Raw genomic sequence first — 19603 nt, 5'->3', positions numbered from 1 at the left:
AAAAAATACAATAACTTATGTTAACATTACGATTAGTTCATAGTCATAGAATATTAAATGACTAGCAGAAAAGGACCTCTTCTTTTTTCTACAGTTTGAGACTCTCCCTTGGGTGTAAAAATGACCACATAAAAGCATATGAAAGAAATACCCAATTCTATAAATTCTTCACCTTCTGAGGATATAGAATGGGATATAAAAATTGGTATCCTAGTCCTCTGAGAGAAGTAACAAACTTTAAAAACAAGTAAAATCAGAAAGGATCAGGCATGATAAATCACTGATGACAACTTCCCCAAACCCAACATATAATAGGTTAGTCACAGAAAGGACAGTTATCCTTCCTATATAATTTAAAGAGCCTTCTTGTAGTTTTCGAATATGAGAACATAATCTCTTATTGGTAAGCAATAGTCTTGGACAGTGGTAGCATTTAACAATAACTAGAGAAATACTTCAAATAACACTGAAATGTATAATATTCTTAATAGAAACTACAGATGTGTGGAAACTCCACACTATATATGATATTCCAACTATATATTAGCTCATGTAATACCCAAAATAATATGATTCCACAATCTTTCTTGCTAAAACACACAGAATTTTTTTCTTGATTTTGCAAAAGCTAGGCAGTTGTATTTACCTCATTTAGCTTTTCCCTGGTGGCACAGCTATAGTGCTGACGTAAGTATTGAATATACCGATGAGGACCATTCCTATCATATAATTCATCTTGCTTTCTATTATTCAGCTCTTTTATAGCACTTTTCATTTCCAAATGCCTCACAATCGGTTATAACAGTCACTTCTCATTGTATCCCTGTGAGGAAGGCAAAGTTAATAAATTGCTTGAGCAGTGGTAGAACTACACAGATGTATCTTCTCCAGTCCAAAGGTAGTTGTCCTATGCTATGTATCTATACCAGACACTCTCTGAGGCCAAAGACTGGATCTTGTCTGCTGTACATCTAGACCTAGCTGACTATCTAGCTCATGCTGTATGCAAAACAAATATTTGTTGACTTAATGAACGAGAAATGAGATTGAGAAAACAGAACAAAGAACTTCAACTCCACCACCCAACTGAAAAGCTGTGCTTGTCCACTCTTGCGTCTTCTCTCTTACAGGAGAGTAGGTAGTATGACTCGTCTTAAATGATAGGGTAGTATTACGCACAATGGCAAAGCCCATATTGTACATGCCCTCCAGAGTATCAATGATGCGCGACTACTCCTAACACTTTGAATGATTCACCTTGCCTTTTGTCAAATATTTAAATGAGAAGTTGGACTTTCATGTACAATAGACTATTCTTAAGCTAATTCAGGCACAAGGAACCAAGGAAATAATCCTCCCAGCTGCAATCATTATCGTGACTGTGGAGAATATCAGAGGGGAGTGGAAGGACAGTTACACAGATAGGGTGAAAGGAACTGGGGACTAGTGTTCTTCAGTGTTCTGGAAATAAGTGCAGGAAAGTTCAGATCCTTGAGAAGATAGAGATTTTAGTGAACTAGGTGAATGGTGAGATTAAACTAGACGATATCAAAGTCTTTTCCAGCTCTAAAATTCTATGCTGTGCTAACTGGTTTCTCCTCTGATATGATGGGAATCTGTATGGTAATCAAAATATATTTTATTTTTAAGAAAAAAGAATAACCTTGTAAGGTTTAATATTCTGGAACTCTTGAACAACTGTGAGTATTAGAAGTTTTCTTTAAACCATCGTTAGGCCTCCTTTTGCAGCAACACCATGTAAAGCCTTTTTTTTTTTTTTTTTGTGGTACGCGGGCCTCTCACTGTTGCGGAGCACAGGCTCCGGATGCGGAGGCTCACGGGCCCGGCCGCTCCGCGGCATGTGGGATCTTCCCGGAGCGGGGCACGAACCCGCGTCCCCTGCATCGGCAGGCGGACTCTCAACCACTCTCAACCACTGCGCCACCAGGGAAGCCCCATATAAAGCCTTTTAAATCCTAAATACATCTACTTAACTTATGTCAATATAGTGTGGATATTACAATATGTTACGTCGTCGCACAATTAGCAGCTAAGAGCTTGATCCTACTCCCACTACTTTACCTGAACATGTCCTCTAAAGAGTAGGTCTTACCAGTTAAGTACAACGCATGCCCTCATTCCCAGTTTCAAAGAGAGAAAGGTGAAAGGAATGATTTCTTGTAAAAATTAGAGTTATGGTTTTAAATCACATCAGTAAAAACACTAAATGGTAACGATATTGTTTGAATCTCTAAACTGCTGTACGTGTTAATAAAAACAGCACTATTAATTAGAACATTTTGACTGAGAAGCAAAAATATTATTCATTCCAAAATTAGGAAGCAAAAATCTAATTTTTATTAGCCAGAAGCATAAATACACAGGTGGAGGAAAGATGATTTACTACCAGCTTTAATTTCTGCTAAGTTAGGACTTTTCAAAACTCTTCAGGCTGCATGTACTGACTGGGAACTCAGGCTTATAATTCTTTATTTCACAACCCAGGACCTCTTTACCCTTTGAACATTAAACTCACGTCATTACACACACTCAAATGGGAACCAGGGCCACATCCTCACTTTTCCACGTGGCAACAAACATTATTGGCAGTTAATTAAAATTAATTACTACAACCAAAAGGATGATGAACTGCTTAGAGAATTCATGCATACTGCTTGAAAGTAGTTAATTGTCTTCATAGTTTAGAACATATATCCTTGAAGCTGAGTATGATAGCACTTCAAACCCTCCTTATGGGTTAAATTACACTGACGAGGTTCTCTTGGTAATTTAAATGTAACTGCCTTTTCATGAGGAGTAAGACTTGGGCCAAATTCTACATTAAAGTAGGTCATGTTAAAGGGGAGTTTCATTTCAGTATTTTTGGAATAATCAGAATGAAATATGAATGTGGTACAATAATTTAGGAACCATAAGGAGAAAAATAGCTATCGGAGAGGAGAAGGAAAGTATATGTATCTAGTGGCGGCAAAAAGGTAAAAGAAATGAGAAAAGAAGTAGATAAGAGGGATTCAGAGAATGGCGATAATCTGAAATGTTATTAATATTCTCTCAATAATCTGGCAAAACATTTCCTTTGAGTGTCTTTTTCCATAGAACGGATACAGCATTGTAGTACCACATGATTACTCCTTCTCTTGCTGAATAGTTGCATAAACATTGAAAATGACTTACTACCTTCCCATAAAGTTAAGAAAAGCCCTGTTGGGTATGCTCCTGGTATGTGACTTAGTGTTCTGGGATCTCTCTGTGGTTCTGCAGCTCCTCCTTTTAGAATCTTAAAGGTGGACATGGCATGGATTGGGATAGACTAGCCAAAGGCCAGCTCAAGCCTCTCCTTTATTTTGTTACGTCAAAACTCAGACCCCTCTTTGGTAAGAATAGGATTCTCTTGAAAAAGACAACAGCAGATAGTAAAAATGCCTCCTTTAGATCTATTGGTACACAATTTACTAAGGCTCACTAGAATAACAGTATTATCTTCCCTTAAATACATTGCCACTCCTGAGAATCTCAATGACTCTTTGCTTAAAATGGCAAAATTTAGGTAAATTCAGTTAGAACTTTCAGAAAAACAAAAATGCAATCTGGATGTTGCTTTCATCGTATCCACTCTCTTTCCACGTATAAAACTATGGACCAACGTGAGTTTCCAATAATAACTGATTCGTAAGGTCTACGTTATGTAATTTTAAGAGTGCATAAAAGCTACCGAGGCATCACCATATCAATAAACAATGAGAGCGTTCCTTCCGGCATGCTTTGATAATAGAGATATCATAAGAAGTATCTCCTCACTTGGAATTATTTTTCACATTACTTTCTGAGGTCGAAGCAGAACTGTGAAGTAAAATAAATAATAACCATTCTTTGGCCATTGCAATTGCTGAAGTGCACTAGCCCATTATCTCTGTCTTTAATAGAATAATTTAGAGTCTCTCAAAAGAGTATGCACATAACTAAGGTGGGAGAGTTGTTTGAACGTTAGGACCAGTTATTTAATATTAATATTTAAGGGTATTTTGTCCCCTCCATTCTTACTACAGGTTTGCTGCCACGATTCAACTAAGATACTCAGTGAAGGTCTGCTTATTTTTTGCCTGTTTAAAAAAAGCATCCTAAAAAAAAAAAAAAAAAAAAAAAAAAAAAGCATCCTTAGCAATAAAAAGTCACTATCTACTGATGAACTCAACAGCTGATCTCAAAACTACTAGGCTGAGTGAAGGAAGTCAAATACAAAAAATACATGTTAACTTATATGAAATTCCAGAATAGACAAAAGTAGCCTATGCTAATAGAAATCAGATCGGTGACTGCTTCTGGAAGTCAGGAGGAGGGGGAGAGTGTGGGTGGTGACTGGGAAGGGGTACATGGGAATTTTCTGGGGTGAGAAAAATGTTCTATGTCTTGATATTTGCCAAAAATGACTGAATGGTATAATAAGAGCTGTATGTAAATGGTATAATAAGAGCTGTATGTAAATTATACTTTAATACAAAATGTTCAACAACATTACAACTAAGCAAAATACTCCTGATGAAGAAGCATCATGAAGGCTGGTGTCATTCTTCTTTTTTCATTTCAGAACTTCTACCCTCACCACGTCCCATAGAGAGCAACATATCCTAGAATGGGGTCCATGACTAATACTCTGCAGAGGACATGGATTTTATATCAGGGCACCAAACCAAAACAGGCTCTTTATAACTGGAGAAAAATTAAGACACATTCTTTTATGGACCATAATAAATGTGTCAGCTCTAAGAAAAGATATAAAACATTTCAGGTCCAAAAAATACCCTAGAGGGGGCTTCCCTGGTGGCGCAGTGGTTGAGAGTCCGCCTGCCTTTGCATGGGACGTGGGTTCGTGCCCCGGTCCGGGAAGATCCCACATGCTGTGGAGCGGCTGGGCCCGTGAGCCACAACTACTGAGCCTGAGCTCTAGAGCCCACGAGCCACAACTACTGAGCCCACGTGCCACAACTACTGAAGCCTGCATGCCTAGAGCCCATGCTCTGCAACAAGAGAAGCCACCACAATGAGAAGCCGCGCACTGCAACAAAGAGTAGCCCCCACTCGCTGCAACTAGAGAAAGCCCGCACACAGCAACAAAGACCCAACACAGCCAAAGATAAATAAATAAATAAATAAGTAAATTTATTAAAAAAAAAATCCTAGAATGTAAAAGATTTTCCAAGTCAGATTTATTACTGTGAAAATACTAATTTATAAATGCAGGAAAAAAATTGATAAAATTTTGGCTCAAATGCTACTTAAAAGTAATCATGGCAGTTTGGCCTTCACTCTTGTTTTGGTTCCCCAAGGATGTGTGAACACTGCTGTGGCAACAGTGTACCACTACTACCTAAAGCAGACAGATGAACTTAAAACATTCAGGCGGGAAGGAAACAAGATTTTACTTTATGCTCCCTGGTGCATAATTGACTGTATATATAGTAAATCACATTTTAAAACCATTTGAATGCCAGTGGTTGGGGCCTAATTTTTAATGATTACCTCACCACTTCAAATCTAAGGGGCCATGTTCATCGACTTTAAAGAGGTTACAATCAGAGTTAAAATATTCAATGAATTCCCAACTTCCTACAGAAATAACCTTATTACACTATCAGACGATTCCAAAAATGAAGTGAAAAAGTACTACTGGTTCTGAGAAGAAAATAGTAATATCCTGAAGAGAATTCAGGGGCAAGCGGTGCCAAGTATTTAAGGGCAAAATTAAAACTGTAATCAAAAGCCAGATAATTATTTCACCAAATTATTTCTTTTTATAATTCCAATTCTAACCCACCAAAGGCTTATGCTGTCCTAAACCCATGTGTTATACAAAGATATCTAAAATATATAATTTACCTACTATTCATCATTTCCACTAGAGAGTAGAAGAAAGACATGGAAAAAGTAAGAAATTTCCTTAGCACAATGCCTGGCCTGTGGGAGGAACTCAATAACTATTTGTTGAATCAATGAATGAATGTTTTATTTTCCCTGGAATTGCCATTTCTTACCTCACATAGTTGCTTCTTACTATACGTTAAAAATTCAGTATGACTGAAAAGGAAAAGTACAGGCACATACTTAGTAAAAAAAAGTAATGCTCTGAAATCCCTAAGTCCCATGTCATTATTGCTGCTACTGATATTGTTGACAAAAAAATTGCATAAATATAAATTGACACAGTTGGAAAACAACAATAAATCGATACATGATAATCTAATTTTTAACTATAAAAAATGTCCTTTTAAAAGCTCAATTGACACTAAAGGACACTGTTTGCTTCTCTAGAGGCAACAATAAAAACTTACATAATTAATAGAATGGTTAGTTGTGTGATGTTTCATGTAAATAGTTTCTGAGATAGTGAGAGGTTTAAAGGTTCATAAGTACCAAAGAAAAACAGAATGCCAAGTGCTAGAAGATAGAAAAAAATATAGTTTAAGGTTATATGAGGGACTTCCCTGGTGGCGCAGTGGTTACGAATCTGCCTGCCAATGCAGGGACATGGGTTCGAGCCCTGGTCCAGGAAGATACCACATGCCGTGAGCAACTAAGTCCGTGCACCACGACTACTGAGCCTGAGCTCTAGAGCCCGCAAGCCACAACTACTGAGCCCGCATGCCACAACTACGGAAGCCCGCGTGCCTAGAGCCCATGCTCCACAACAAGAGAAGCCACTGCAATGAGAAGCCCGCGCACCGCAACAAAGATAGCTCCCGTTAGCCGCAACTAGAGAAGAGCGCAGCAACGAAGACCCAATGCAGCCAAAAAAAATAAATAAATGAAGCTCAGTATTGAGACAATGTTCTGTAGGGGCCTCTTCTTGATGGTAACTGGGGCCTCAATTATAATGGCTCCTTTACCATATTGAAACTAAGGGTTAAAGTGTGTATCAACTATCAAAAAAGCTATTTTTCAGAATCAAAAATGACTCACGAACATAATCTTTAATAGTTTTCACCTTTAAAATAGATAGGTGAGAAAATTCTTCCAGCTGAGAGAAGAAAACAGACACATTCTAAATGAATCACACATACCATCTCCGACTGATTCTGAAGCAAACTAATAGAGAAGTAGATATTACGTAGTGGAAAGACCATTTAATAAGGTCTAGCTCAAGTTCTGAAATGACTAGTTAAATGATTTTGAACAAGTCACATGACATTTTAAATATTTTTCCTATCTGTTATAAAATGAGGGTGTTATGTTACTCCAAAGATTCCTTTAGGCCAAAAATAAAAAAGTCAATGGCAGATTAAGACAAGAAAATCATAGGTTAAGTTACTACGGATACTTACACCAATACCAGAAAACGGGTGATTAGAATACTTTTAGCAGTGGGGCAATTGGTCCCCAAATTATGCAAACTGCCGAATGATCGTCTTTTTAAAAAACGAAACAAAGCAGTTTTGTTTCCCTCCAGCAATAAAACCATGCTTTGCTATTTCCTTGTCTGTGGATAGCTTATTCATTTTCTTAATGGTGTCTTTTGATGAGCAGAAAATTTTAATTGCGGTGAAGTGTAGTTTTTTTTCTTTGATAAAAGTTAGGGCTTTTTGCTTCCTGTCCAAGAAATTTCTGCCTACACAGTTGTTTGCTTTTATATTTTACTGAAAACAGCTTCAAGGGATTATAACTAGCCCAACTCCCTTGCCACTGCTCTACCAGAGAGCTCCTCCAGTAAAAGGAGGTTTCCTTCCAATTTTGCATATGTTTGTTACCGTTTCTGGGGAACCATCTATTTTATGGGTTGGGAAGAATTAATAATGATGTTATTAATATTTATTAAATGCTTATTATGTGACAGAAACTTTGCTAACAGCTTCAGGACATTTAATTTTCTTTAAGAAAATTTTGGCTGACTCTAGGTTCTGTGAAGCAAGAAACCTTATCTGTGTTGTTGTTGATACATCCCCTGGCCCCCAAAATAGAGTCATTAGTAAGTATAAACTAAAGGCTGAGTGAATAAATTCTCACAATAACTCTATAAAGTTATAAAATTTGCCCCAAATTACACAATATGTGACAGAATTTGAACCTGAATCCAGGACTGGCTGACATGAAAGTCTATTCTGTACTCTTTACCATTCTGTACTGGGTCACTGACACGGCCTGATAACTCTGTGGGGAACAAGTACGTAGAAATACAGCTGAAATTATTGCTATTATTTAAGGGGGAGGAGGAAATTAAGTAAAATTAAATTGTTTTAAATTAAAATTGTGGTTTTATTCCTGACAAAGCAAAAAGCAAATGTGGAATTTCTATTAAGCTCCTTCATGATAAGCCTGGACATATTGACCTTCTCATATTTGTAGTTATGTGATTACTTATGCACATTGAGCCAACATGAAACTTCTATGGCCACAGGAATATGTATAGAGAGAAATTCAATCTCCATGTGAGAATTTAGAATTCAGCCTGCTAATTCCTCAGTGAGGCTACAAAGCCATGGTTAACCGGGAATGCCAGGAGCGAGATCATTTACTCCATGGAATTTCCTAGTCAGTAGAGCTTTAACCACAATGCTTTTGATCCTATTGAAATTCAAATATTCCTAGCATGTATTATTTTGATTTTCTGCTTCAATAAATACAACATAGTGAACATGATTAGATTTCGTGTGTGTGTGAAGATTACTGCACTGTTAACTGCTATAACGTTATAAATGAAGATGTGGGTTCTTGAGTTAATTTGATAAAAACTTGGAACATCCCTTTCAAACGGGTTTTTGAAAAAGCCTGCTTCTAACTTATTGTGTGGTCATTTATCTCTTGTTCATAAGAGTGTAGGGGAAAAAATCACTAGTTGATTTTTGATTATTAACTGAATTTATTGTACAATGAAGTAGTTTTATCTCTTAAATTCTCTAAATAACATTTTTTGAAGGCTACACTGCAATGCAGTGCCATGACAAGACTTGTGTTAACAGGACAGGAAGGGATCTGTATTCTAGTTATTAGGATCCAGTTCTGGAAGGTTCACTAAGGTGGGAAGCTCAGGAAAGAGAGGGTCAAAGTCTCAATAACTAGAGGCAAAGAGGCTGAATCCAGGCAAGTGGTTTCTATACAGACATGAACACCAATATAATGACTTGATATGCCTACTGCCAGGGCCAAAATGGATGGTAGATTCAGTGCAGAATTGAGCCTAAAGATACAACAAAAACAGGAAAATACCTAGAATGTGTTAAAAAAAACAACAACCTAATTTTGCTATAAAAACATGTGTTTAATTCTAACAGATTTTGATTTCAAGTTTACCATTTAAATTTTCTATAGTGTTATTATGAGGCCTCAATGAGCAGTGAGCTCCTTATAAGCCCTGGTATGTTATTAGATCACTAGATGATCTACAGCAACTCATTTAACCTGCCTTGGCCTGTTTTCTTCATTTGTTAAGTGAGGTTAGTGATATTGACCTAAGCTAATCTAACTCAATATTTTCATCAGGATGAAATGAGATCTAATATATGAAAGAACTCTGAAAAAGATGTCAAATTATATGAAAAGTATTATAATTTAAAATTCTATAATTATTCTAACATTGAATTTAATTAGAAAATATTTCAGAGCTAATGATCAGTTATAGAAAAACGTTCAGGATAAATGAATCTTTCGTACCAATAACTAGTTGAATGTATCCGCTAATGGTTTTTCACTGCAATGCATCTACAGTGAAAAGTATTACAACTTGTGATTAACAAAGACACAGTAGAATCAGGCTTATTCCATTCAGCTAAGACATTGGTGAGTAATGCATAGCTGAGAACACCGATGGATTTTGTCAATCCAGACATATGGGGAGAAAAGTTTATGACGATATTGTATATGCGATGAGAATGCAATAAAATTAAAGCAAGGATGAATACAAAGGCCTGGAGCAGGGAGGGCAAATACGTGACATGAATGTTACTATTCCTTGCCTTCCTCATCGTTCTCCCCAACTCAATCCCCATGGACATACAGAAATCACAGCAGTCTTATGACGAACCTGAACAGGGTTTCACAATTTCCAACCTAGAGCTCAGGAAGTCATTACCATTTAAACACAGGCACATGAGATGAAAGAGAATTATTATTTTCATACTAGGACATCAAAAGAGACTTGGAACGGAGAAGGCAGAAATATTGTTTAAAATAGTATCATTGTAGTTCTCTAAATTTGCATCAGTGAAATATACTTTGAACACTATAAGAGAATGTAGATCATTCATCATATTTAAAGAATAAACTGTTCAAGGGAAAATAACATATAGCACTTTATAATAGCTCCAAACACACTTCTCATATATACCAACACACTGCCTGGCCTGTGGCAGATAATCAGATGAATATCTGTTGAATGGAAAAAATGACAGTTTGATTAGGCTCCAACAGCTGCTTTGAATCAAATAACTTTGGACATGGCTCACGTAAAGCTAATGGCAGTGGAATATTTTTCTTTTGTAGTTCACTGTATCTCTAGTCCGTAGCAAAAGGGCTGGCGCAGAGTAGCCACCTAATAGTCACTGCATGAATACAAGAACAGGATCATTTATCTATTAAGCAAGGGAAAAATATTTCTAAAGTAAAATTTAGGATGGGTAGGAAATTAAAGATCTCATATTCTACTGAACCTTACTTTGTGAGTCAATCTTTGAAATAAAATGACATAGTATTTCTTATCAGGTTTTTAAATTATCACTTTCATTTCCACTTGTCACCATTTTGATTTGTCTGTAAAGTACTGTGATCTTGAAGCAACAAGATTCCAAAGGCAGGACTTCCCTGGTGGTGCAGGGGTTAAGAATCCGCCTGCCAATGCAGGGGACATGGGTTCGAGCCCTGGTCCGGGAAGATCCCACATGCCGCGGAGCAACTAAGCCCGTGCGCCACAACTACTGAGCCTGCGCTCTAGAGCTCGCGAGCCACAACTACTGAGCCCGCGTGCCGCAACTACTGAAGCCCGCGCGCCTAGAGCCCGTGCTCCGCAACAAAAGAAGCCACTGCAACGAGAAGCCCACGCACCGCAATGAAGAGTAGCCCCTGCTCGCCGCAACTAGAGAAAGCCCGCGCGCAGCAATGAAGACCCAACGCAGCCAAAACTAAATTAAAAAAAAAAAAAAAAAAAAGATTTCAAAGGCAAAACAGGAACAGGAACACTTGTGATTAAGTGAAGAGGGATGATTTAAGTCATCAGCCCGGGGCTAGGTGTAGAGGGGAATAGAAACGAGGAAGAAAAACAGTCTGGTTTTAAACTTAAATTCAAGTTAAAAAGATGGGATTTTGCTATGGGAAAGTAAGTTTAAATTTTTAAAATATATTTAATCAAGTTTTAGGCTGTGTCTAAAAAAAATCTTTTGGAACTGGAAGAATGGCCTATTTAAGGCTTTTGGTGTATAGGGCCAAAAGATAAGTCCACACTTTACCAAAGCAACTGTAACTAAATATGAACGATGCCAAGAAGGAAAGATGGTCAATTAATGTCAGATAAAATAGAGAAGATACAGAGAAAATGAGAAAAGCCTAGAGAAGGAAGTTGAAGGTAACTTTAGGAGAAGTTTCACTGACTCCATGGATATAGAAATTGAAAGGTTCTTCTGATACAATGCCCACACTGATAAGCAAGCTGGAGTCTCCAGCAGTGAAATGACCTGCTCCAATCCTATCTAGAATGCAGAGCCAGGGCTTCTGAATGATAACATACAACACAGTACCCCCAGCCTCTACACCACACCTCTGCACACCCGGAGGGCAAAGGAGAGACCTTAGGATTCTTTAAATTCCATGAATGCTTGAAATAACAGTCCAAATAAAAAACACCTAAAATATTTTGGCTTTATAAATTATAGCACAATTATACAGTAGTGAGTAATTTGGCATCCGCATTCATTTTACAGTTATTTTTGTAACAAATTAAAATGAACTTGTCATTTAGAATTGAATTATTAAAAATCTAATTTAAGAATCAAGTTTCGTGTTTACCTAGATTAATTTTTTCCCACATAAAACATAAAAAAATTTCCATCAAAGTGTAGATTTTCTGTAATATGTCTCACGTCAGAAGCAAATCACCTAATGGAAGGTACTGCTTGAATCCCAGCTTGGCAAGTCATTAAATGGAATATTGGGGTCTTTTTAAAAAAATGAGTCAAACAGTAAGTGGTGATTAACAAACCAAATAGCACAGTTACCTAATGACCCAAAGGATCCTTAAATAGGAGTATAGTTTAGCAATGTTTGAAGAACAATAAAACAAACTAGTTTTAGTTATTATAAATCACACAGGCATCCCTAATTCTAAGTAAATTTAACATTATAATTGATAAAGTAGGTAAACAGTTGTCAGAAAAAGGCTCAGAACATGGGGAATTTTCACACCGGAGTTTACTACATTAAAGATTCCTATTGGGACTTCCCTGGCGGTCCAGTGGTTAAGACTCCGCGCTTGCACTTGCAGGGGGCACAGGTTTGGAACCTGGTCAGGGAACTGAGATCCTGCATGGTGCGTGCAGTGCAGCCAAAAAAAAAACCCCACAAAGATTCCTACTGGCAAAATATTAATGCCTAGCTTATGTCAGAGACTACAAGAGAGGAGAAGTTAAGTTCTGGGTTGTTGGCAGCATGTGCCCTGAGGACTGCATGACACTAAATGAAGTTCTGTGATTTAGGGGTGACAACAGTGGGCAGTGGAGAAAGATCTTAAAATGATGGGAGCACTGCAAAGAAAAAAATAATTGCTTAGTATGTTACTGAACCAGATGCACTTCACCTCTTTCACTAAATCTTTTCAACTCAAAAAAATTTTTTCCCCTTTTCTGAGAAGACATTTTTGATTTTATAATGGAAATCAAGAAAATAATGAAATTCAATTTTAAAGAATTTTCTTTGAAGTAAATATTATCAATCCGTTGCAACAGATCATTGAAGAAAAATATCTGGGTGCTACAAAAATTATGGAGTTATTTTAAATGTTCTAAGTAAACTGCATTTTTTTCTGAAAAAATCATAAGAATACATTGATATTATGAATTGTTAAATGCATAAAATGAAGAAAAGTTCAGTTATCATTATCCAAGAATCATGGTCAACTAGTGTTTGTGTTAGTTCCAAAATAATTTAAGCCAAGAAATGGTAGGCTTTTTCCTTATGTCAAGATCATAAGCATAAAACCCTAATTATAGTATTTCTGGCTATTTAGATGGATGTTGCTTACAAGATTGCAAACTTTATTGAGTTCTTAAAAAATTTTAATAACAGAGTAAGAGAAACTTTTTGAGGAAAAATCTGAAAAAGGAGAGTTTTAAAAATGTTTCTTGTGTTGGGTTTTTTCTCAACTGCCAATGATTTTGAAAACAGCATTTGAAACACTTTATTTGCAGAAAATGCATTTTTATTTATGGCTAGTCCTCCCAAATTATGTTTCTAATGAAGCTACTTAAAGCTAAACAGTTTCATACTGTACTAAAGGAAGATTCTGAAATCATTTAGTGAACATCAACACTGTCAAACACCAGAAAAATTTCCAATCTACTATACTACTATATAAGTAATGAGAAAACAATCCTAGAATGTACATAGGAAAAGTCTAGGAAATTCCAGGATTTAAGCCTAATTGTCCTGGTAACTCTAACCTCAAACCTTCAACAAACAAGCACAAAGATTCCATTTGGAGTCCCCTAGGTCTCAGGAGGAATAAAGTGCTACCTTTCCCTGTAAATCAGTGGAAAGCTTCCAGGATAAAATGCCCTTCATTCAGTCACCCAAAGATTATAAAGGGCTCTTAATATAAGCACAATTGCCCTGTAATTGTAAATCTTTTTGCATGAGAATTATAACAATACAAGCTATCAGGATTCTACTTGGAGAGCTAAGTAGCAATAATTATAAACCCATTATTGGTGCAAGAAGGGTTCAGAAAATATCTTGCTTATTGAAAAGAAAGGTTGAGAAGAAAGTAGAATGGTGTTGCCAGGGGATGGGGATGGGGGAATAAGGAGTGTTTAATGGGTATAGAGTTTCAGTCTTGCAAGATGAAAAAGTTCTGGAGATTGGCTGTATAACAAGGCGAATATACTTAACACCGATGAACTGTATACTTAGAAGTGGTTAAGACAGCAAATTTCTTGTTATGTGCTCTTTTAAACACACACAAAAAAGTTGAACAAGATCAGAAGTGAGGCATTCAGATCGATTAAGGATATATTTTCTACTCCTAATAAATTTTAACTTTTATCTGAAAAAAAAAAGGTTGAGAAAAGTCATTCAAGACTCTGAGGGTCAACTTGTGAGAAGGCAAAAGACAAATTACCTATGGACTTGATTCGGGCTGGGAAGACTCAGAATGTTTTGGTTGTGAAATGTGGGGAGCATGCAACCAGTGGTTATATGTCAAGTAGTTTGAATTTGAATTTAGGAGGTGGTGGAAAACTGGCATTCCCAGTGATCACTGCCCAGAAAGCTAGCCAATATGACAGCACACAATCTTAAATATTTGGATTTGTGTGTTCAGCCTCTCTGAGGTTAGTGAGCCGTAGCTATAACTTGTTAATAGCATAATCAAAAAATCATCTTCCCATGGTGCTATGGCTGACAGTATTACAATTTAAGTAATTCCAGCTAGAAAAATGATATGGGAGAAAGGATGCAAGTCTAAGACCATGACAACAAATGGCCTCCAGACCATCTGTATCAGAATGAGAAAGAGCCAATTTCAAACCCCACTCTGGACCAACAAAATCAGAATCTCTGGGGATGAGGACCAAGCCTGCATTTTTAATTGCTATGTACACTAATGTTTGAGAATGACTGGGCTGAATTTGAAAGGGAGAAACTGTTGTCATTTTAATGGAAGTTAGAACTCATTAAAGGTACATATAGAGTTTAATGCTGAAGGGTATTTTTGATGACATCATCATGGTCATGGTTCTTTGAGTTCTTCAGAGGCACAGAAGAGATTCTCTACTGTTTTAAAGGAGGGACCATTGGATTAAAAAAATCTCTTTGGGGATTTCTCTGGCGGTCCAGTGGTTAAAACTCAGAGCTTCCACTGCAGGGGGCATGGGTTCAATCCCTGGTTAGGGAAATAAGATCCCACATGCCGCGCAACATGGCCAAGAAGGAAAAAAACCATCTCTTTGAAGTATTAGAATAGACATATTCCTAGGTGAGTCACAAGACAGTTTGTGCTCCAAGAGCCAGCTGTCTGGCTAAGCTTGAAATTTTCAGAACTACAATGAGAACATTACAGCTCTAAAGCAGAGATGACAAATAGCAAATATTTGGCATGAATGCTGTTCTTCTCTCTTTCCCTCTAGATGCAGATTTCAAATTCTCAATGCCACACTTTAGGGCAGCCAATCAACTGTAGTAACAAACAAGATGAAACAAATTTGTTGTTACTTCTCCAGGGTATGGAAGGGGATGCAGAAAGAACTGGTCTCTCTTCATAATTTTATACACACACACACAATATTTCTGTAAAGGAGTAAAATCTACTTAGCTAAATATTTAGAAATGTATAATACAGATATAGTTTATAGACTTTGGTGTAATATATTTCAACTTACTCAGGTCTCTTTCTTGAAGGTATTATTAGTTGTCCTTTTGAAATTTGGAAATGTTACAGAATCATAGAAAGCAGAAACAACTGAAGAAATGACAAGAAAAAAGTGGACTCTCCAAGTGAGAACCGAGTTTCATACTGATTCACGCTAGATCCCTGAATTTAGATATTATTGCCGCAGCTACCCTTCTGTCTTTTACAAAGCCTTGAAACTCTCCAGGAGAGAAGCACGTATTATTTGCAACAGTAATCAATTTACTTGGAAACCTGACCTCTAATACAGATTATCTGAGATGAAATTAGTAAACTTTATGGTTTCTTTCCATCTTAAATTAGTAGTGCAAGAAAAAAATGAAGAGTGAAAATATTGTTTTTTCGCTTCACCTTTTTTTTTTTTTTTTCTTTTTGCGGTATGCGGGCCTCTCACTGCTGCGGCCTCTCCCGTTGCGGAGCACAGGCTCCGGATGCGCAGGCCCAGCGGCCATGGCTCACGGGCCCAGCCGCTCCGCGGCATATGGGATCCTCCCAGACCGGGGCACGAACCCGTATCCCCTGCATCGGCAGGCGGACTCTCAACCACTGCGCCACCAGGGAGGCCCTCGCTTCACCTTTAAACAGAATTTATTCCGGGTTTTTATGAAGAAAACCTTCATTGGATAATATCCAATAATTTGGTTTTCCAATTTACCATACTATCACTTACGTCTTTCCAAATAAACCTGTAGAAGGTACTTTTGAAAGAGCAATATAAATGCTAAACTTATTCCTTCATATAATCCTTTCTGAAAAGAATGATTAAAAGTGAAACATTTCTTATAAAAATTATATGTTATACTTCATTTTGTAGGGCAAATTTCATGGAACTTGTCTTAACTAATTCATTTAAGTAGTAAAGCTCATGAAAATTTGAAAACTGGTTCGTATGTTGTTTTGCAATAACAAGGGGTGCGAGGAAGTGATAAACTTTTCCTCTTTTTAGAATAATACTAGAAAAACTGAAATCACACTTCTTTATCAAACCTGGTAAATTAACAGAAGACCTGAATGCAAAAGTTCTAAGTATTATTCCTAAGAAATTCTCTCTTTGTTGAAAAGAATTTTCAAAGTAATAACAATCCAATTTTTTTCTCATTTATTAATTCCCTTTATGCATCCTACATTAAGTGTATGTCTAGTCTCTGCCTTAAATAATTCCAATAACAGGGGTGGGAGTAACACTACTTCTTCAAGTTTGTCCTCATATTGAGGTGAAATCTTCTATAAATCTCTATTCTGTCTGAAGCCTACTCAGATTATAATTCTAAGACAAATATTTTAAACCTAAAATTTTAATTGTTATTATAATACAAACAGGATACATAGAGAATATTAAAAAAAATTACACCACCTGTAATGATCCTTTTGAGTTGGTGAGTATCTCTGTTATGTCAGCAGGGAATCTTTTTCAAAATTAGGAATTCATTCATTGTTTTTGGAGTACTAATCACTGAAGTTGGAAATAGAAGTTAATGAACTTGCAGAACTGCCAAGTGTCTATATGTGAATTAATTTTGTGTTTCTGATAGGATGTGATCCACTAAAATGATAGCTGTTAAGTGGCTATGTATAGTCATATATATTAATTATACAGATTTATATATAAAATATGGTTTTGTTAATTATGATCAACACATTAATTATAGAATATCTTCAGGTTGGCAAACATAAATTATTCTTAAATATGTTAGTTATGTTTTTAAATAATATTCTCAATGAGTAGGTGAAGTATCTCTAAATTTAAATCAATGGGTCCAATTGTTAATTTGAAAAAGTACCATAAATATACTATAGTATATATATAATTCCTCTATCCTATGCATATAGATAGGACATAGGAAGACGGTGAAAATATTACATGCTTTTAAAAGAAATTTATGTATTCCTATCCACATATATCTTAAGAGCCAAGCAGCATTTTAAGCTTTAACCTTTATTTTCTGTTTACTTAGCTTATTTTAGTAATTATGAACCATTTGAGCTACACGGAGTATGTCACAAAACGTAAATTTAAGGGGCTAAACTAATTCCAAGGTCCCTTCAAGTCCTAATACTTAATATTCACTAAAACTTGTATTAACAATTCTTGAGTATAGAAATTATTCACTTTCCTTTAGTAAGGCTTATACACAGTTATTTAATAAATTAAAAATATGCTTCAGTCTCCATAAATTTGAGAGCTAAACTTTTCATATAAGGATTCATAATTGTTAATTCCTATCAGAATTATCTCAAGATAGCTGTAAAAAAATCAGAGGGAACTAATAAGAGTTATTACATGTAATGAAAGGGTAAAAAAGAGAGGAAAATAATTCTTTACCTAACCTCTAGTCAATTTATAAAAAAAAAGTTGCTTGTTTTAAGATCTGTAAATTTCTCAAAGCAGAATGAGTAGCACTGAATCTTTTTCCTACCAAGATGCTACAGTTGTTTTGACCCAAGTTTCTCTTTACTATCTTTTGTAGCTAAGGTAAAATCACATCAGCCTAGAGTATTGGTTCTTAAAGTGTGGTCCCCAGATCAGCAGCATGGGGTCACCTGGGAATGTATCAGAAACAAAAATTCTTGGTCCTCTCTTCACTCCCCATAACTAACGAACAGAAACTCTGGGGGTAGGGGCCAGCAATCTGGTTTAACAAACCCTCTAGCTGATTCTTAATTCCCCTAAAGTTTGAAATCCAAAGCCCTAGAGTAATGGAGAAAAATGTGGATCTGTAAACAGGGCAGTCATCACAATTTATCCCTCTGGAGATAAGGAAAAAAAAAAAAGAGGAAACGTGGTAATTAAAATATGAAAATGAATGGAATAACGCAGGAGTAGGATGGCAGAAAAAGTTGCAAAAAAAAAAAAATAATCACCCAGTAAAACTCTCACCAATATTGATAAGATTTTTTTAAACATAACCAGTTGACTTCGCTTCATGAAAAATTAACTTGTAGACCCACTGTGAACAGTAATTTGTCTCTTCTATGCCCTTAGGGTAGAATTGGGATAATCATCTATATTCTCATCATCTGATCCCTTTAAAAAATTATTCACACTTACTTGAAATAGTTGGTTGGGATTAGAGGTTCAAACTGTAAGCTATACCAAAAATCAAATAAATTGGATTTATTAGCACCATACATCCCAGTAATCAGAGGCAGATTTATTTACAGTGGTGGCTGGGGTAGACTGTGCTTTATTGGTTGGGAGTTAAATTTCAGAGTAAGTCTCAGAGGCAGGTCTGGTCTAACTGAGCACAATCTTTGGCTTGGTGTCAGTAAGGATTCAAATATATTATATTCTGAAACACTGAACCAATTTCTGAACCTCTGGAAAAGTATATTAAAATGGGGATAATAACGAAGATTAGAGATAGTAGATATAAGGGGTCCAACAAAGCCTAGAACATGGTAGGTATTCAATAAGTAATAGTTATTAGTACTGATAAATCTTGATTGACTCTTCCTTTTGTTACCACCTTCTATTTAAAAATGGTCATGGTGCAATTTTCCTAGAGGCTAAATTCATTTCTGAAATGACGTGTCAATCATGCTAGTCAAAATATTTTCTGAAGACCTACTATGTACTGAAAAGTAGGAGTAACTGCCCTTTTAGGCCATATCATCCTAAGCGAAATGTTTTCTACTCATCTTAAACTGTTATACAGAAGTACAGTTAAGAGTGTTGAAATTAGTTAAGTAAAGTGAAGCAGGAGCCCTTTCTTAGAGCCCAAAGTGTAGTTCATAGGGCAATTTATAAATTTTCAAAGATCAGCTTTAGTCTTTCTTTATAGTGTTTCAATAGTCATCTGAACAAATAAATAGGATGGAGTGGGGCTACGGTAGTAGTGGGAGAAATCAGTGTTCTCAACCACTTTCAACAGGGTACAGTGTACAGAAGGGAGGAAAAAACAGGGACGGAGGTTAGTTATGAGTGATGGAGTTTTAGAATTCTATTTTTACCCCTGATGATAGCATGGTTTACCCTTTTGGGGGAAT

At 36.3% G+C, this 19603-nt stretch overlaps 1 protein-coding gene across 3 annotated transcripts in view; it reads right to left on the bottom strand.

The window, feature by feature from the left end:
- The window catches only part of PURG (purine rich element binding protein G), a 35561-nt gene that overhangs the window by 4756 nt on the left and 11202 nt on the right, over window positions 1-19603 (bottom strand). The window contains exon 3 of one of the 3 annotated variants that reach the window (XM_082608384.1): window positions 573-823. The exons of the other annotated variants lie outside the window; for them this stretch is intronic. Coding sequence (XP_082464510.1) covers window positions 806-823 — 18 coding nt within the window. The 3' untranslated portion in view covers window positions 573-805. Of the gene's footprint in view, window positions 1-572; window positions 824-19603 lie in introns of those variants that run through there. 3 annotated transcript variants of the gene reach the window in all.

Source organism: Mesoplodon mirus, assembly GCF_964341445.2.
Source record: "Mesoplodon mirus genome assembly, chromosome: 20".
Lineage (NCBI taxonomy): Eukaryota > Metazoa > Chordata > Mammalia > Artiodactyla > Ziphiidae > Mesoplodon > Mesoplodon mirus.
Note: the sequence above shows the minus strand (reverse complement) of the source record. Positions and strands in the feature narration are given on the sequence as shown.